Raw genomic sequence first — 20,771 nt, forward strand, 5'->3', positions numbered from 1 at the left:
GGGTTGGGAAGCGTCGGGTGGCCGCGGCTGGCTTGTCCCCTCTTCAGCAGCGGGATTGGCAAGCGGGACAGGCTGGTAAAAATGCGTTTATTCCACCTGTCCGTGCGGCTGGGCTCCGTGCGAGGTGCTGCAGCCAGCTTGGGGTTGTGCTGGAGGTGCTAAGCCAGGACATCACCCAGGAGATAACCCTGGAGATCACCCAGGAGATCACCCTGCCCCGCTGGTGCTGCTGCCCCGGCACGGCTCGGTCTGACCCCCATCCATCCCCAGGCTGTACTAACCAGGCTTTCCACAGGCACAGGGGAGCTAACGCCGTGTCCTGGCCACGCTCCAGTCTGAGTAATCCCGAGTATTTCAAATTCGGGGGATAGGTTTTTTTCCTGCCTGTGGTGTTACTGTACTTGATTTTTAACTCGTGCATTTTAAACTCGTAGCATTTTTAATGCACGAACCAAAGCACATGAATTTCAGCTTCTAAAAGGCTTCTTGACAATGAAAGAAAAAAAAATTCTGCAAGTGAGGGAGGGCTGTTTTGCTGTGTTGTTGTGTGGCTTAGATTTTCTAAGGAAATGGGGTTGAAAGAGCAATGAACTTTTTGCAAGAGTTTGGGTGGTGGTTTGGGAGGCTGTGATCTGTCTCCAGTGGAAAGTGCCTCTGCCCATGGCAGAGGGGCTGGAATTAGATGATCTTTAAGGTTCCTTCCAATCCAAACCACTTGGATTCTATAAAAGAGGGCTTCAGGTCTGTGCTCACATCTGTCAGGTCCATGAGTGATACCACATGTGACTTTGGGTCACTTAGGGCATCAGTGACCTAAATTTGATCAGGTCTGAGAGGCTCTGTAGCACCTGAGGCACCCGTGTGGGGCTGAGATACAATGCAGGAACTAAGAAATATCTGTGCCTTGCTGGAGGTCAGGTGGGATAATCCAGTTTGTTTAAAATGTCAGTATTTGTCTGTATTTGCCATCTTCTGCCATGCAGCAGGTGGGAAGAGTGAGACTCTTCACATATATCTGTATCTATCCCTCCTAGAACAGAAAGAATAGAAGCATACACATCTCTGCCCTATGGGGACACCGAAAACTTTGCTTTCAATCCTGATTGCTATGGATGCATGTTCCTTTTTTGGGGAATTCAGCCACAAACCAACACTGTCCAAGTGGGAGAGAGCATCTCCACCACTGCCAGTGGAGTGGGATCTGGGACCACTCACCTGCTTTAGGGGGAAAATCAGTTGCAAAGCTCCAAGAACTGGCTCACAGTGCTGGAGTAACCTGGCTGATGTTGCCTGGGGCACATGAAGGTGTTTTCACAGGAGCTGTGCTGCTGCCAGGTCAGTGGCAGCAGTCACTGCCACCAGAAAAGCAGCGATGTGTGAATAGCTGTGGTGCCCTGGGACAGCCAGATCTACCAGAGGACATCTGTCTGTCCTCACTGAACACCTGAGAACAGGCAGGTGCTCCCCTGGATTGAGGCACTGCCCTAGAAACAAATCCACTGCACAGCTTATATCCCATACACCATGCTGGAGCTATGGCAGTAAGTTATGGGGTCACTACTAGCAATTATCTGGCTTTAATGAGGGTGTTGGAAAGCTTTAAAGCTAAAAGTTGATGGTAATTTGGAAATGGTTCCATTAGATGATGCCAGTGAAGCTGCCTGATTGAACAGTCCAATGGACTGATAACAAACCCTGCAGCAGTGTTTGGCAGTACCCATGAAGTCCTACAAAATAAGATTCTGCTGTCTGGGGATCCTTAGCTCCTCACTGATGATCCCCAAGACTTTAGAAGGTGGTTCTTGAAGTCACAGAGCCTTCTTGTGCAATTCAGCAAGCAAACAAAATGGGTTTTGGTGGGGAAAGATAAAAATAGGAACCAAGTTTCCAGTTTCACTGATTAGTCTTTTAAAACCCCTGTGACCAGAACAATAGGTGGATTTGTTCCAAAAGGTAAACCTTCAGTAAAAAATACTGAGGGCTATTGATCTCTCATCCCTGCCTCTGCTCCAAGCAGGGCCAACTTCACAGACATTTGTCTGTCTTGTTTTGGAGAATCTGCAGTCTCTCACAGCAGGTTCCTGAGGGGCTTTATTTGTCTGAGATAACAGACCCAGACAGAAAGTTTCTTCCAAAAGTTAAGATGCAAACGATTCCTCTCCTCTCCTCTCCTCTCCTCTCCTCTCCTCTCCTCTCCTCTCTCCTCTTTCCTTTCCCAAGGGAGTTGTTTTCCCTTGGTTCTAATTTCACAAGATGTTGGCTCAAATGATGCAGAAGGAAATAGTAAAGATTCCCATGGATGAAAGTTTAATTTCCCCGTTGGGCATTTCTGAGCTTTTCAATGCACAATATAAACAGACATAAAATCATCTCTTTTGGCAAGGGCTGCTGCTATTTCAGAGTAAATAAACTGAAAGGGCAAATCAGGTAAAAACATATTGTTGCATTCTTCTTCTCTCTGGGGTTCCACTGACATTTTAAGATGGCACTTGGCTTCCCTCATTGACAGAAGACTTGCTTTTGGGAGGGACTTGATTTGGAGATGTTGTTGAGCAACCATGTGAGAAGAAGTCAGAGGAGTTGGTGACAAGGGTGAGACAGGGAGCACAATTGCACTGTCATAGGTGAAGCACTTTGTTTCATAGTAAGGTCTATGGCTGAATTTAAATATCTTTAGTCCTGTTTTGCACATAACCAGTGCTTTTCTGTCACTGCACAAAAAATACACAGTACCTGTGGAGAGTATTTAGGCAACAGACCTGCTCTTGAGATAATATTCATACAGCTGAAGCTGTAGCACTAATTTAAACAAGTTATAGAACCTTAGAATGATTTGGGTTGGAGGGGACCTTAAAGAGCATCCAGTCCCCAACCCTTGCCATGAGCAGGGAGATCTTCCACTAGACCAGGCTGCTCAAAACCCCATCCAGCCTGGCCTTTAGTACTTCCAGGGATGTTCTTAGCATCCAGGGCCAGGGCTAAAGGCTGACCTTCCTGCCATCATGTGGCATTCATATTCTCTGGAAAAATCCCTTTGCCCAGGATTTTTCTCCTGGGAAGTGGAGAAGCCTCAGAGGAAAAGAAAAACAATAATTATCTGATTTGCTTCTCCTGTGTTGTGCTCACATGTGGAATGTGTTTGGAGATTGTTTACCACAGGTGATTGTTCCATTGGATTCTGGTGTGAATTGTTTTGACTCTTTGGCCAATCAGGGCCAAGCTGTGTTGGGACTCTGGAAAGAGTCATGAGTTTTCATTATTATCTTTTTAGCAGTGTGTAAATATCCTTTCTGTATACTTTAGTAGCATTTAGTATAGCATTCTTTAATATAATATAGTATTATAAAATAATAAATTAGCCTTCTGAGAACATGGAGTCAGATTTATCATTCCTTCCTCCATCTGGGGAACCCTGCAAGTACAATAGCCATCATACAGAGGGTCCCTTGCCAAGCACCACTGGCCAAACACCCAGCACCTCCTTGCCTGAGACAGCCACGTTCCACTGCTGCTCTTTGATCAGTGGCTCTGTTAATACAAAAGAGACTCAGGTTTTAATTTTAACCAGAGGAGCATTTGAACCTGGCCATGGGTGATCAGTCACACAGCCCTGTGTCTGGGTTAAACAAGTGGCATGTCTGCTGTAAGCTGAACAGAGCCCACTCACTCCCTGAACTCTTTGCAGGTTGCTCGGCGCGTCCCAAGACAGGCCAAATTCCTGCAGAGGCTGGTATGTATCACACCCTGTCTTTGTTTTACCTGATGGGAGCTACACTTCCCCTGGATATGTGTGTGTGTGTGTCTGTGTGTGTGCATCCCTGCTGGGGTATCAGTCCTTGGTTTCTCTGTGTCTGGACTGAAGGCACTTGAGATGGCAGTCCATGTTCACACTCAGATGTTTATTATTTATTATCAGTAAAACAGTCTCACTACTGTGAGTTCAGCAGCTTTTCATTAGAAGGCACAAAATGGCCAACAATCTCTGGTTACAAGGGATTTTAAGACTAAATATCCAATTAAGAACTGACACCTGGATAATTTTCCCTTTTAACCCAATAACTGATCCCAAAGAGCCCACAATGGGGACTTTTCTGCCCAATTACAAAATGCCACCCAAACCCATGAAGAAGGAGGAAGAAGAAGCATGAAGAAGAAACCCAGGACGACACCCTGTGCCCTCCATCTTGCTTCCATCCACAACACACTAAAAATCCCAAAACCTCAATTTCTCACCAAGTGATACACCTACACTACTCTCTATAATCTATTCCACACTTTTGTGGGTTCTAGTCTATCTTGAAGTCTAGGAAATTTTCTCCATGAATGAGGGTCACAGTCAGTGCTCCCCTGGGGGTCAGGGCACCCCAGAGCAGACAGAGAAATATTCTCTGTGCCCTGGGTTTCCACACATCCCTATGCCCAGGGATGAACTATTTGATGGTGGAGTGAGATTGTGAAAAAAGAAACCTTCATTGTGATCAATGCAACAGGTACAGGTTCTTCTAATATTTCCCAATCCATCTTCTCAAGCCCAGATTTGGAGGAAGAACATCTAATGTTACCATCCTTAACAACGCAGTGAATATTAGCTTGATGAAATCTCACTGAGTTTGAAGAGAAAGGGAGTTTGCTTTGGAATTTGAAGATCTCTGTCATTCTCTGACAAAATCTCCTGGAGAAAGGAAGAAAACAAGGAAGCCAATATCCTTCTTCCAGCGCAGAAGTCTAAAATTTGGATGTAGAGAGGCAGCCAGTAGAATTGCTGTTCATGGCCAGTTAGTTTTCTGGCTTTTCTGGGGGACTTCCCAGTTGAGAACTGGTGTGGAACTCATTTCACACACTGAGCAGCCATCACCTTAACAGCTTCTGGTCCCCTTCATCTTTAACAAATTGGCATCAGCAGCCTAGAGAGAAACTCTCAGGCTTATTACCAGTTTATTACTTCTAATCTGAGAGGCAGTCAATTTGTTTTGATGAAAGTAACTGATAAAGGCAAAAATACTGAATGGATTTCATATGTTCAGCTTTTTTTCTGTTCTTCCAAATATTTCATGCAAAGGAGCATAAAATAATTTGTTTGGTGAGAAAATCTCAGCTGCCAGTTCATCATCATGACCAGGACACCTCCACAAAGCATCCAGCCAACTTGCCTCATGGCAGTGTGCTAATCTGCTGCCTTGGCATTCCCTCACTTAATTTTTAATAGGGATGATAACTCATGGTAATAATAACATTAAACAAATTGTTTGTTTTGCTTTTTTTTCCTTTGAGCTGCCTCTTATCTTCTGAAGGCTGTCTTGATTTGAAAAGCCAGGTGTCTGCCAAGGAAGGCAGAAGCCTTCCTTGAAATGGAAAATGTAAACCCCCTCCCTCTGAATTATTATAATTTTGAAATTAAAGGGCTCTCAGGCAAAGATATGGGAATAGGAATAACAGTTCTTTACTAGGAAAATTTAAAAATACAAATGCAATAGTACAAAAAAGAGAACAACCCACTGCCAGAGTCAGAGCATGCCCTGCCCCCTGTGTGTCAGGGGGTGGCACAGCCCCATCCCATGGGGGCTCAGCCCTCCTGCAGTGCCAGCTGTGCTGCTGCTGGAGCAGGGATCCTGCACAAGGGGGGAGTTTTCCTCTGCAGCTCCAGGGCTGCTGCAGATGGGCCTGGGCTCCCTCTGGCAATGCAGGGCAGCAGAAAGCTGCTCCTCTGGCAATGCAGTGGGCAAAGGCTGCTGTGCTGCTCCAGGCTCAGATTGGATCCAGGTAGGAATGCTTGGCTCCTCCCCTGGGCGCAGCATCTCCCCATGGGATGCTGGAATTGGATCAGCCCTGCAGGGACACTCAGTGGCCATGGACAGCAGAGATCTCCTGGAGGGAGGGTTGGCTGTGGCAGAGAGAAAGAAAAAACTGCCCCATGAACAGAGATCACTGCCCCACCTCTCACAGGTGGGAACAGAATACACACCCCATTCCCAACCTAAGACAAAGCGTCAATAAAAAGTGCAGAAAACAAGCAGGCGTTTGTGCAGCTGTAAGAGCACCAGGCACTGATGGATTGTGCAGGAGCTCCAGGGAATGCAGCACAGGAATCACAGAGTGGAACTCGGGCTGCCTGCCCAGCCTGGCCAAGCAACCTGTCTGGAAATGGCCTGTGCCCCCACCATTTATATTTTCTATATACAGGGAATAGCAGGTCCCTTCCAGAGATGGGAAGGTGAACCAATTCTTTCATCCTCAGCTCTATGTGATGCCCTTATTCTGTGTTTGATTTTCTCAACAGCAACTCACACCCACCAGGAAGAGGGAGGGATGTTGAATGTCTTTTTTGTTGTGGTTTTTTGCCATTCCTCAGGATATCAGACCTGGAGCTTGTTCAGTGGGATAGAGATATTTTCCCCATCCCTGGAAGTGTCCAAGGCCAGGTTGGACAAGGCTTGGAGCAACTTGGTTTAGTGGAAAATATTCCTGCCCATGGCAGGGGTTAGAACTGGATGGGCTTTAAGGTCTCTTCCAGCCCAATTAATTCTGTGATTCTAAAACAGAGATCAGCTGAAGCCAGCAAAGAGTGGATTTAGCAAAAAAAACCCTAAGTGATTTTTTTTTTTGCACATAAAATACCATTGAGCTGTGGAACTTGCAGCAGGATGTTGTGGATGCTAAAAGTTTACATGGATTCAAAAAGCAGCTGTGTAAAGTCACAGAAGAGAAATCCACAAGGTAGAAATATACCACAAAAATGCCACCCTTGACCCTGGAGTTCCTTCAGCCACAAATTACTGAAAACTGAGAGAATATTTCAGGGAGTATCAGTGCAGGTTGGACTGATTTTACACTCTCCTCTAAGCATGTGCTGTTGGTCTCTGCCAGTGACAGGCTACAGGGTTAGAAATGTTTTTTTTCTCACCCAACACAACCATTCTCCCGTTGTTGTCACAACAAAGGCAAATTCATGCTCTCTGTCACATTTGAACGACTTCCTGAGCTCCTGTGAATCCATCAGTGCATTCTCAGTGTCAGACAGGTCACTGCGGAGCCACTGGTATCCTCAAGTGAAAGGCAAAGGGCTTGATCCTCCTTTGCTGTTCATCTGTCAGCTACATATAAACCCAAAGATTTTTATGAGCTGCAGCACGTGGGGGTGAATGCAGAAGGTCTCACACCAAAGAATTTGCTGTATGTTTTAATTCTTTCTAAAACCTTTGTTATTAAATCCTCTGTATACCTTGCTATGCCACAGGCAATTAGTGGCATGGAAGACTGAATGAAGCATCAGCTCATTATATCTGAAAACATTCCTAGAACCCTATTTCAATCAAAACTCCCCATCTTCTCCACCTTCAGGATAATGAGACTGGGAAGCCATGCCTATGTATCAGGGCAGTTCACAAGAACAGCAGGATCTACTTCTAATTAACAGCAGTTAATTAAGCAGTGGTCTAAGGGTGGGGCATTAGATCTGTTCAGGGGTGTTCTAGCCTAGATCCACAGATCCATTGCACTGATCTGCCTAAAATTAAAGATATCTATCATGACTAGGTTCATCTGAGACACATTATCAGTCTTTCCAAGCCTTGCAAGTGTGGGCAGGCAGGGCTTTATGCCAAGTCTGTTGGCAGATCTTGTTAGATCTTGCAGTGGATCCTCGTTCTTCCATTTGCCTGGAATCCACAAGCCCAGCAGCTTGATTAGTTGGATGCTCAGTTACTTCTGATGCCATCAGCTACTGCAGAAATGTTCTTGTTTCATACTCAGACAAACACTTGCTCCCTTTCTTAAGCTGTTTGCCAAAATTATTTTTGTTCTGAAAGAAAGCCTGGACATGCAGCTGAAGAGCCTGTTCTTGTCCTCACAACTCTTACGTGACTGTGAGCTTTTACCAACGTCAGTAGGAAGAGTCTTACTGTATTTGTCTCAGTGGAGTTGCTCTGTATTTAAAGTGCATTTTACCCTTTATCTCCCTTCTGCTTTTGAGGGTTTGGTCTTTGATTGTGTAAGTCAATGCACAGATTTTTCTTTTTCAAGCGCTGCTTACAGTTAAGTACACTGAAGTATTTCAGGAAGAAAACATTTGAGCTCCATGGAGATGTTGCTGTCAAAAAACACATTAGTCTGGAGAAATGCTCCAACTCAGGACGTGTGCACGAAAACAGATTCCCAAGAAGCAGAAATTGGCTTTCAGCTTCCATTGCTACATCATGTGTCATTCACTGCTGTCTCTGCTGCTTCTCTGCTGGAAGGAGTCCAGCGTGGGCTAAAAAGCTTAAAATATTTTGCTTGAGATGTCACAGTGTCAATGTTTTTTATTAAGTTTCTTCATCCATTGGCGTAGAATTCCAGGATGGATTCTCAGCAGACGAGGACTCAGTTGACTCCATTGACAGCAATTTCTCTGTTTACATAACTCAGGGATCTGACTGGATGAATTTAAAGGTGCTTCTTCATAAATGGTGATGTCAGTCTTTCAAGAAGTCTTCCATCTGCTCTTGTGCACAGTGCACAGAGCAGGGCGTGTGACACAATTCTGGACCCCATGGGGACATATTTTGGGCTTCTCTTCCCAGGCCACAAGGGAATAATCCTGATCCTCTCACACAGTCAGAGTTGAAGGCTTCAGTTCAGGGCACAGATGGATTTTGTCAGGGTGTTTCACAACTTAAAGGCTGGCATGAGCACAGCTCTCAGACCTTTCCCAAGCACTGGACAATGTCTGTGGCCTCTGTGCATGAACAGAGGCACATTCCTGATTTACTGTTTGCAGCTCACCTGAAATTTTGAGGACAAGCCCACCTCACCTTGCCTGTGGTTGTCAGGAGGTCTAATACTCATTACGTGGGAGCTTGTAGTCCATATTAAATCTTAAACCCATTGAAACACTGAAGGGGTGAGTTATCCAGCTGCCTGTTTAGGGGTGACCTTTTTGATTCCCACAGGAAACCAGGCCTCGGATGTCTGAGTTCCACGTGAGGTCCACGATCATCTCCCGCTACGCCTTCACCACCGTGTCCTGCACCATGGTCAACAGCGGCTCCGAGGCACGGGAAGCTGTGTTTGAGATGCAGATCCCAGCTGCAGCTTTCATCTCCAACTTTACCATGTAAGTAAGTGTCAGGACCCAGGAAATCTCTCTGGCTGCCCTGGAGGACTCGAGACCCTGCCAGGGGGGCTCAGAGACCTTGGCACAGAGCCCAAGACACCTGTGCCTTTGATTATGACCCATGGAAAAAATTTCCACCCTTACATGAGGATCTGCAAGTCATGAAAGTTTAAGTAGAATAATAGTTAATTTGTCATAGGGTGAAAAATAGATTTTTGGGGTTTTTAGAATGGGGGCTCAGAGTCCCAAGATGGAGGAATTTGGGTGTGCCCTGTCCTTCTTCCTTCCTCTTCCTAGCGTCCATGTTCTGGGTGATGCTGGCACTTTTGGATTGGTATAAGGTAGAAACTCACTGTCTAACATAGGTGATAGGTATTGGGAAGTTATGGTAAATGATGTACATGTAGTTTTTAGTATAAAAATGTAACACTGCCCCAAGGTGGTCAGGGTCCCTCTGTCTGACCTGCTGGACAGACCTCAGAGGGTCAGAGAAAGAATGTTATAGATAAGAAATAATAAACAACCTTGAGAATGAGATCAAAAGAATCCTGACTCCTTCTTTGACTGCTCGGCTGGGAAAAGAGACTTGTACATATCTCAGAGTCACTCTGACCAGCAGAAGTCCCGAGAAATAAGTAATGCACAGACCAGGTCTATGGATGCCACAATACTAAATTCGAATTCTCAGTGTAAACAGGGAGGGAAACTATTCTAAACTATTATATTTCCCCTCTGAGTGTCCTTTAACGACTTCCTTCTCCTCCTCTCTCTGATTTGAATGAGAAAACTCTCTTCAAGACCTTAAAGACCTTTCCAGAGAAAGTTTCAGCAACACTGGCAGGTATATTTATCTCACTTGACTGACTGTAAGACCTAAGAATCTTCTTGTTATTTCATGTTCTCCACATTGGAGCAGAAGTAAACTCCAGACAGCACATAGGTTCAGTGGCTGCTGGAGGTGTGAATGATAAACCAAACAGAGAGAAACCTCATAGTGAAATGACCAATAAATTAAATTCTTGTTCTCAAACATATTAGGTTTGGTCATGCTCAGATCCCTTCTACAGGTAGATATTGGGGCCACAGCTTCAGACTGGACCAAAAGGGATAGGGGACCCACTCTTTAAGAAATACTTCCATTTAGAGTGAATAGGAAGAATAAGAGACTTTTGCCTTTGTACTGGGCTGGTGTTTCCAGCCTTGAACTTCTGAGTTTGCTTCTGTCCCAGAGGCTTGGGTGGACTCAGGAGAGTGACACCAGCAGCACTCTGAGATCTTCTGACATCCAAGTCTGTGAATGCACCAGCAGCAAATGTCCACCTGTCACTGTACTTGGGTGCAGGGTGACCATGCTGACACCTCTGATCTCTCCAGGAGCATTGGCAACAAGACTTATTATGGAGAGGTCACGGGGAAGGAAAAGAAAAACAGCATGGATGACAAAGAAAGGCACAAGAAACCTCCAAGCCCCACAGAAGGAAGGTGAGTGTTGCGCATTTGGCTGTGTTCTGGGAGGTGATGCCCTCTCCTGCCATCTTTATCTTGTGGCATGCCCATCCATGGATTTATAGGAAGGAGCAACTAAACTGGATGTTTTCTGCACTGCCTGGTGTCATTCCTATACTCCAAGCTGTGAAAAATTGTGTGTGGCCTTTTCTAACCCTGTCACACAACTTTTTAAATTCCAAGGTGCTCCAGGATGTACTGCTGGGGGAAAGAATTCTTCTTACTTCCTGAATAACAGAAAGGAAACTTAGGGTGCTGTCATGAACAGAGTCATCCACTTCACTCAAGAGGGAAGAAAAAATATACTTTATATTAATTAATTAATATAAATAAATTATATATAAATAAAATAAATAAATATAAATAAAATAATTTATATATTAATTTTATTAATGTATTTTATTTATATTTTACATAAATCAGCAAAATTCGATGGTAAATGCAACAGGTGTTGAACAAGATTCAATGGGAGGGTTCAGTTGTTTATTTACAGGCAACAGGTCAGGCAAAACTATTGGGGGGGAGGTGAAAGGGCTAATTTGTGTTGTGTATGGGATGTGAAGCTGTCTTTGGATTTTCCTTCCAGGGAGAACGGCTATGAGACATTCAAGGCCTCTGTCTTCATCCCCCGCAAGATGCAGGCCAGGTTCACACTGCATTACGAGGAGCTCCTGCAGAGGAGGCTGGGGAAATACGAGTACACCGTCAGCATCCGGCCCCAGCAGCTGGTGGGGAGGCTGAGGGTGGAGGTGAACATCCTGGAGAACTCAGGAATTGTGTCCCTGGAGGTGCCTCCCCTCAGGAACAGCAGGCAGAAAGGCAATGGGAGAGCTGAAGGTAAGTGTGGAAACCCAGGGCACCACAGGGAATATTTCTCTGTCTGCTCTGGGGTGCCCTGACCCTCAGGGAGTACTGACTCTGACCCTCATTCATGGAGAAAGTTTCCCAGACTTCAAGGTAAACTAGAATCCACAAAAGTCTGAAATAGATTATAGGGAGTAGTGTAGGTGTATCACTTGGTGAGAAATTGAGGCTTTGGGATTTTTAGGATGTTGTGGATGGAAGCAAGATGGAGGGCACAGGGTGTCATCCTGGGTTTCTTCTTCATGCTTCTCCTTCCTGCTTCTCCATGGGTTTGGGTGGCATTTTGTAATTGGGCAGAAAAGTCCCCATTGTAGCTCTTTGGGATCAGTTATTGGGTTAAAAGGGAAAATAATCTGAGTGTCAGTTCTTAATTGGATAGTTTAGTCTTAAAAGACCTTGTACCAAGAGATTGTTGGCCATTTTGTGCCTTCTAATGAAGAGCTGCAGAACTCACAGCAGTGAGACTGTTTTACTGATAATAAATAATAAACACCTGAGTCTGAACATGAACTGCCATCTCAAGTGCCTTCAGTCCAGACCCAGAGAAACCAAGAACTGGGACCCCCGCAGGTAAGGAGACATTTTATGACCCATGGTTCTCATGGTTATTTGTGGGGCCTGGCAGTGCTGGATCTGTTTTCTCTGGATGACTGTGTCTGTGTGGTATCTGTGCCTCAGACTGTGAGGACTTTGAAGCTTAATGAACACAGGGCTGATCCCATTCATCTCAGTAGGGTTTTTTTCTTTGCTATTGTCTTGAAGAGCTTTGAACTGGGCCTTCAGGCCTTGTGCTCAGCACTGGAGCAGGCTCTTCCCTGGCCTCTGCATCTCCTGGGAACTGTTTATTTTAAGTGAATTGTTTTTTCCATCCATCCATGCCAAGGAAGATAGGAAATCCTGCACTTCAGAACATGGGAAATTCCAAGAGGAAAATCCATATTTTGCCAAAGTGCAAAGTGCTATCTGAGCATCTGCTCTTACCCCTAACCATCCTCGCTCACTGTTCAGACAGTGTAAATATAACTCTTTCTGGTGTAAACCAACAGCTCAGGATACTGTGATTGCTGCATGTTGTCAAAAAACACAAAAAAAAAAAAGGATGGAAGGAGGATGCAGAGTCTTTTGGGACTTGACCCTCAGTCACTGCAAGTGACACAGTGCCAGCAAAATCAGTGGAGCTGCACTGAAGGATCATAATGCATGTGAACTGGAGTTAAACTGATTGCTCACTGGGATCCTACTGATCTAATCCAAATCACATGAAACCAAGGCTCTCAGTGACTTGGGCTATCTTCAGGTCAAGCCTCATTAGTCTCACTGTCCTATATCCACGTGCCAAGTGATAAATGTGCTCTGCTCCTCATCAGGAGAGGCAGGAAGCCTTTTTCACCTATCAGGGAATTGTTGGCATGTGGTTTCCTGCAAGACATCTGGCATTGATCAAGGGTAGAGACAGACTGAGCAGAGCAGACACACTGCTGGTCCAGCACAGGATGGAAATTCCTATATGTAAATGACATACAGGGAAAACTCGTGTAAGTCACTATCCAAATGGCAATCTGGGAGCACTGACATTCTTGGCATCATGCTTCAGATTTCAAAGAGCTCATATAAAAATGGGCCTGAGCTGTTGGATTCTGTAATCCTCCCTAGCCAGTAAAATGTATATAAAATAGGAGTTCCATTGCAGGATGGGCAATGCAACTGAAGCTCAGATTCCCTGTGCTTTATCTCTGTTCAGAATTCAATTTCACACCCTTTCTGTCTGGAATCATTCCATGTGGTTGTTCACTATATTCCAGCTGACTGTCACCTCCCAAGATGGATCCAAAAACAAAACATCAGAGCCATTAGTTGCTCCCTGTGAATCCTTCTTGCTCATATGACACCCAAAAAGTGGGTGCACATTCAGTGAGACCTCCAGAAGTAAACAGAGCAGGAAAAAGCATTTTCCAGATGGAACTGTCATCCTCACAAAAGGAACAGTTAAACCTGAATTATTTTGGAGTCTGGCAGATTCAGGATTAGAGCTCAAATGCAAACCAGAAAAAAGTATCTGCTCTCTATTGGATTTCCACAGCTTAAAACTCTTCAGTACTACTTGGTTGGACATTGGAACATTGGAAAATGGTACTGCCGGACTGGTTTGAGGTTGAATATGTCATTAAAGCTCTCTTCCTCTATTTCTTGTGTTTAAACTATCTCACAGTTAATTATAAAATATGAGATTTTGATATGTAGCAATAAATTACCTTGAGAGTAGTGGAAGAAAAATATATTGTGCCATCAAGCTGTTACAACCCACCCCAAAAGGTGAGGGTAACCCAAGTTCTGGAAACAACACTGATTCATCCGTGTTTGTAAATACACATATTTAGGTTTATTTTAGAACAACCTGGTAGCACAGGAAAACAGATATGTTTTGGTTCTTATTGTCTACAGTAATATGAAAATATAGAACCATAAATATATCACTTAAGAAAACGTGTAAGAGTAGAAAGATCTCACCACCTGAAAGACTTGTGATGAGACTTGGTTGTTGCAATTTCAATCTTCATTGGTCAAAGTGGTGATCCCAGGCTAGATCCATTATGTGGTGAAAAAAATCCTAGGGAAACCCACAGAATGCACAATCTATTGGGTTTATATTCACTCAGGTTCAGGTGGGAATGCCCAGGTACCTGCCCAGGGGTGGGGAGCTTGTAATGGTTGTTGGAATGCTGTGGATCAAGGACACCTGAATGATGGAATGTTGTGGATCATGGGACACTTGGGGAGTCTTTTACACCTTCTCAGATGGCACAGCTGTCTGATAAATTAGTGCTGTTGTCAATTATGTCCCATCGTGGCCCATCACAGCTGAGTTCACTTGATAAGGACAAAGTTCCTCCTCCCAGGGTTCACCTCATTGTTTATCTGGTCCAACACCGGCTGCAGCCTGAGCTGGGCTGTGCTGCCCCTGGCACCTGGGTGGGTGCTTTGCCCCTGGCAGCCTCCCCTGAGTGTTTGAGCATCCCAGTGTCTCTTCCAGTCTCACTTGTGGATATGTCCTTTTCTTGTCTCTCAGAAAATCCTGTGTCCATCCTCTCTGAACAGGGAGCAGAGACAATGTGATGACAGATCTTTCTAGGATATTTCCTGGTGCAGTAACTCCTGCACACATGGCTCCATCTGGGAGTTATATTTTTCCCAAAGGAAGGCCTTAGGCATGTGAGTTTTGGACAATGATCTTTTGGCATGTGCAGGTGTTTTCTGTCACATACAAACCCCAAAACATGAGGCATTGAGGCCAATGATCCTGACCTTCTCTGGTGACCTCAGAATGGAGCCACTTTCTGAATGATGTCCTGGATGTTGCCCTCATCTTGTTCCTGCAGTGTAGCTGTCTGAGAACTTGGGCTTGGGCAGGAGACACCAGGCTGCTAGAGGATGACTGTTTCTTTCTGAAGTCAAAGGTCTCAGAAAGCTTTTTATTTCTTTTAACAGCTGTCTGGAAGTTTCCACATGTTAGTGGAGGACAAACTTTGCATTTCAGCTCCAATCCTGAATCTGCCAGACTCCAAAATAATTCAGGTTTAACTGTTCCTTTTGTGAGGATGACAGTTCCATCTGGAAAATGCTTTTTCCTGCTCTGTTTACTTCTTCAGCTGAATTTAGTGGAAAGTTTGTCTGAAGGCTCTACTAACTCTCTCAGTGTGAGCACAAACCAGCCCAAGCATTTGGAGCTCATCCATGCTCTGGACTCTGAAATATCTCACAGATTTTTCTCCCTCTGCCACTTGTTTAAAAAGAACAAGGCCAATAAACAAAGGAGACTAATTGGGATCCAGATATCAAGTGCTGCCTAAAAAAGAAACCTGGGGGAAGATGTAGGAGCTGTGTTCAAGAATATAAAAGGCTGCTGCAAGAAGGAAAGGATACTGTGGCTTCTGTGTCAATAACTGAAAAAACAAGCAGTCATGGGTTTATTATCCACAGGGAAAAATGTAAATTAGACATTGAAAACGTTCAACAGTGAAAAAAGTGAAGCTCTGGGAAGGACTGGCAAGTGCAGGCACTGAGTTTCCATTACTGGAGGCCTGGAGTGTTTCCTGATTGTATCAAAAAACTAAATAGGAAGGGATTTGGTCCGAGAACATGGGATGAATTAGATAAGTTAACTTCCAGACCTGATTGTTGTTATTCTAGAAAAAAAAAGTTTCCTTGGACCCTTTCTATCAGACCATTTTTTGGCTTTTAACTTCTGTCCCAGGGATGGAGATGAGCGGCTATGAAGAGGATTGGAGAGATTCCTCAGCAATTCTTGTCACTTCAAATGGCAGTGGGAGACAGCCTTGCAAACTTCCTCTCCAGAGATCCCCAAACCACTGTCTGTGTTAGAAAGGATGACATTTATCACCTCCAGAGAGTGTTCTGAGGAGCAATAGAGGGAGGCAATGTGATCCACTTAGACTCCACATTGTTTTAAAAAACGGGTTACCTGTGATTATGCTCATTTAACAGATGGGGAAACTGAGGCATGGAGTTGCTGTCTAAATCACCTGATTTCCAATGGTCCAGAGAAATGTTAAGACTGGAGCTTGTGCTGTTGTGGCACAGCTCCTTGGCCTCACCCATCACTGTATTTATGGCAGAGAAACATGGAAGTGCTGCCCAAAGGCCACGGACATGGATGAGCAGGAGGAATAAGGAGGGAGCTTCTCACTGACCCTGGTGGGATGTGACCAGGCAGCCTAACCCACAGCAGGCTTTCCTTTCAGCAGTGGAGGAGAAGTAATGTGAAACCTCCAGATTAGAAATTATAAATGAACTTTAAAGCCATTTCTGTGTATTTTAGGCTTTTCCCACACTGGCAGTTACATGGGATTTCTGGAAGCAATAGAAGACAGATGGAAAATTCAAGAAGGCAGATACAAGCAAATCTGGTGCATTTTGTATTAAAAACATATTGTGTCTGTTGATTCATCAGATCAAAGGGCAGCTATAAAAATAAAAACAGATCAAGACTGAGGTAAAATCTTACAGCGATGTTGATTTATAACTTTTCTTTGCCAGGAGAAATCTGAACTGTACATGGATTTTAGAAAAAATATCAAAGCTCTGGATAATCATTTTATAAGCCCCCCCTAAGATACAAAACTAGTGTTCTTATGTGGTTTCAGTGTATTGGCTGGGACCTCCCTCTCTGTTTCCATCAGGATGAATGGACAGGAGCTCTCCCAGAGAAGCTGTGATGCAGAGTCACTTCTTGATTTTACTGAAACTGAGTGATCTCTGTCATTCAGTCTCCTTGGGCAAGGCTTTTGCTGAGGAGTTTGTTTTACAGTCCAGGTGCTCTAGCTATAATTTGCTTGTGTAAAATTGGGCCTGTGATAAAACCCTTCCCTATATCAGTAGAAAAGTCTTGTGCCTCATCTTTTCAAATGCACTCCCAGGACAGCTGTGAAAATAAAGCAAAATCATCCTGGCAGTAACATCCTAGAGTGCTATTGATTCATGAACCTCACTCTCATTCCTTTGCCTAGAGGAACCTAGATTGTACATGGCACTTCAGAGTAAAAGTTACAGATTTGGCTAATCATTTCATAAACCCACAAGGACCCTAATCCTGGCATTTCTGTGGGCTTCCACCTGTGGGAAGTCAGGTAAGTTAGGTAACCACCCCATGCCTCCATTTCCCTACTTGGTAAATGGACATAATCACATATTTCTGGTTTTGTAAATCACAGTGGGGTCTGGATGTGAGGTTGTGTTCATTGCTGCTCACAGATGTCACATTGCCTTTCCCTAATGCTGCTCAAAGCCCTCTATAAAGGTGAAATGCCACTGCCCATTACATAAACAGAGTTTTGGGACCCACTGGAATGGAGCTGTCCCAGACTGCCTGCACCTTCTCATTTGGATCACTATTGTTAATTTATTGTTAATTAAAATTTCCCTAAAGCAGATATCTGTCTGGACAGATGTATCATACCCTAATCTCTGACACTCTTGACCTGATCTCCACTTGCATAGTGGAGCCTAGAAAATAAACTTATATGTAGGTATTGGCACTGCGTACACCTGAACTGAAACTGAACCTCTCCCACCCCTAATTTCCCTGTCACAGCGCAGGTTTTTCGGGCATTTTTGGAAAAGATTTGAGATTTCCCCTCACAGTATAATTAAGCAGCTGATTCCTACCAATTCTAACCAGGAGCAAACAGAACAGAACTCCTGTGCCTCAGAGGAGTATTGGAATAATCACTGTGAGAGCTAAAACACCCAACTTCAGCTGACAATATATATTTTGTGTTTTCAAAAGCCAGTTAGGAAAAGGGTGAAAGCCCTCAAAATCTGGAGAAGTTCAGGGGCCAAATCCATCTCATGTAAGGGTCCCAATGGAGTTCAGAGGGAAACAGATGTCAAACCAAAAGAGGGTAAGGTGGAATTTTGTTTATACAGAGAGGCAACAGGGAACTTCCACATCCCTCAGCTTCTAGAGAATGAGCACAGATAACAATACAAGGAGAGTTTCCTGCAGGGTGACTCAGACCTAAATAATTGTCTTTATCTGAGGTGCCCTCTGCCAAGCACATCCCTCTTTATTGATTCAGGAGGGATTTTCAGAGTTTAAGATGAGTTACATCTCAGGGATGCAATTTGTGTGACTGCACTGGCAGTGCTAGATTTTGTCTGAATTAGACTGAAATTGCAGTGACTATAATGATAACTTTTGCTGAACATAAAGGCAGCTAAGAGGAATTGTTAAAAGGTAGACTTTACACATAAGACACTTGTCAGATCCAGGGATCAGTCACTCAGATCAATTCCACCCTACATGCCTGCAGTACATCTGAACATGCCACCTCAAGAATTCCTAATAATCAATAAGGAAAAATCTACAGTGTGATTAATCTAATCCTGGAATAAATGTTTAAACAGGTCAGATGAATCATACCTGCATTGACTGTCAGGATCTCAGGTGTAGGATCTGTGTCCTGGATGTCCGGAGCTGGCTGGAATGAACAGCATCTGCATGTCTGAGGTTGTGTTTGGCCAAACAGAACTGAATACATTAATTTTCTACAAACATTTATATCCCTGAGAGCATTGCAAGATGGGTTAATTCTTTTTAATCATTTTTTTTAATCATTTTTTTTTAAATCACTGAATCTTCAATCCCAGAAAGTCACTCTGCTGGCTGACTTGGCTCCATGTCAACACCACCTGTGTTGTGCTTTGACATCTGTAAGGTAGTGGGAAAAACCCATAATATACTGTAATATTGTGGTTTTATCTCAACAGGTGATGTGTCTCCTCCTCCCTCTACTGTCATTGGGCACACCAAAACCTTAGCTAAGGTTACATTCAACCCCAGTGTTGTAGAGCAAACCAGGATTGCCCGAAATGGAATTCTGGGAGACTTCATAATTAGATATGATGTCAGCAGGGAGCTGAGTGTTGGGGATGTTCAGGTACTGTACACGTGATTCATCTTTTCTGTTTTATTAACTGCATCCAAGATGGTTCAATTGTTTTGCCTCCTCCAAATTCCTAGAAAAAGCTTTCCAAGTGAAGGCTACTCCTCCATCTTGTAAGAACTATCCAAAATAAAATCAGTCAGTTAGCAGCCCCAACTTCACTGAGCTTCTTTTTTGTGTCTGCTTTTCAGTTTCTCAATATGCTGGCTGTATATATCTGGATACAAGGCCAGTATTTCAAGTGCATATTGTGGTCCTGATTTGTGGCTACATGTGTTACATCCTTGCTGCATTTTTGGAAGGAAAATCATTTGGATGACTCAAACTGCATTTGGATGTCAACCATGGAAGGAGATATCCATGGATCTCTCTATGGAGAGCTCCAGTTGGCTCATCCAGTCTGGATACACTGAATTAAGGGGGGATCCCAAGTGTATTTGGGAACAGAATTAGGAGGGATTCCAAGGAGCATTCACACCTTCCAGCGTAGACACAGCCACCGAAAGCACCCAAATATCCAGACATCCCATAATGACGTGTGTAGAGCATTGCACCACGATCTGCCTTTGATGCCTGACTGCCTTGCTCTTCCCCAGATCCTCAATGGATATTTTGTGCACTACTTCGCCCCCACAGACCTCCCTCCCCTGCCCAAGAACGTGGTGTTCGTGCTGGACAGCAGCGCCTCCATGGTGGGCACGAAGCTGAAGCAGGTGAGCTCCTCCTGTGTCTGCTCTGGGCTGCTCAGCCCTGGGGCGGCAAAGCTTGGCTCAGATTTGTCTCACCACTTCTGCTCTGCAAAATGTTTGCTGTGTCTGAGGTGAGAGGTGGCTCTGAAGTCACCTCAAGGCGAGGTGATCTACCTGCAATGAGAAATGGTCGTGTCATTGGGAATGGGATGGGAATGAGGAATGTAGCCTGCAAGATCACTCTGTAAAGATCAGTGCTGCCAAAATTGAGCATAGGATTGTCCAGGGTGGTTCTGTTCTGAGTGGTTTGAGGAGAGGCAGATCAGGCAGAATTCCCAGCAAAGTGTATTCAGCAGACTCTTGTATCCAGTCTAACAGCACAGAGAAGACACTGCTGCCTTTAAATTACCTTGGCAAAATGTCATAATGTTAATTTATTTGAACATGTCCTTCTAGAAATGCTGCAACTCTGTAATTAAAAGAAAAAGGGGGAATTGTAGGGGGATACAGTAGGGGTAAATGAAGGTGGTATAGAATGTAATTTTATCTCCTAAAGAGTTGCAGCTGAACCAATTGCTAAAGATTAGGAGCAGCCCTGATCTTAACAGGCCACACCTGCAGCCAATAATAAGAACGTTATAAAAGAGTGGATTGGTGGGAACTGTAGTCAGTTTGCTGTGAGGGTAGGGAAGAGTCAGTGCCTAGAGGAGCTGCCTGCAAGAAGCATCAAGGAGGTATGGAACTCTAGCAATATGGAACCCTTGCAATGTAATGACAATAGAACTCTTGTACAGTAATGACAGCAGCAAAACGCTCAGTGAAGTATAACTCAAGAGATTCTGCTGTAAGAAAAGTAATTTTGTCCTTTTTGGGAATCTGAGTCTTTCAGAACAAATCTCAGACATTTTTCCAGACCACAGACCTTAATGTGAGCCACCATACCAAGCTGAAGGGGACATCAAATATAAACGGAATATGGATTCTGTGGATCCAAATTTATCTTCCCCAGTGACTGGGGAAGAAGAGGACTCATAAAGAGAGTTGTTAACAAGCAATCCTAGTCCTGTCCTGAATGAGGTCTCAAGTCAAGATGCCTCTGAATCTGTAAAAAGCCCTGTGGACAGAGCCTGGCCCTTGGCTTTCAGTTTTCCTCCTGCT

At 44.3% G+C, this 20,771-nt stretch overlaps 1 protein-coding gene across 1 annotated transcript in view; it reads left to right on the top strand.

Annotated features, from left to right (window-relative positions):
- The first annotated feature begins 1,535 nt into the window (after nt 1–1,535).
- The window catches only part of LOC102035596 (inter-alpha-trypsin inhibitor heavy chain H5-like), a 34,173-nt gene continuing 14,937 nt past the window's right edge, over nt 1,536–20,771 (top strand). Inside the window, exons 1-7 of the mRNA XM_014310662.2 lie at nt 1,536–1,541; nt 3,686–3,730; nt 8,928–9,091; nt 10,466–10,573; nt 11,184–11,434; nt 18,749–18,918; nt 19,521–19,637. Coding sequence (XP_014166137.2) covers nt 1,536–1,541; nt 3,686–3,730; nt 8,928–9,091; nt 10,466–10,573; nt 11,184–11,434; nt 18,749–18,918; nt 19,521–19,637 — 861 coding nt within the window. The remainder of the gene's footprint in view (nt 1,542–3,685; nt 3,731–8,927; nt 9,092–10,465; nt 10,574–11,183; nt 11,435–18,748; nt 18,919–19,520; nt 19,638–20,771) is intronic.

The sequence above is a fragment of the Geospiza fortis genome, unplaced genomic scaffold (genome assembly GCF_000277835.1).
Source record: "Geospiza fortis unplaced genomic scaffold, GeoFor_1.0 scaffold230, whole genome shotgun sequence".
NCBI classification, from domain to species: Eukaryota; Metazoa; Chordata; class Aves; order Passeriformes; family Thraupidae; genus Geospiza; species Geospiza fortis.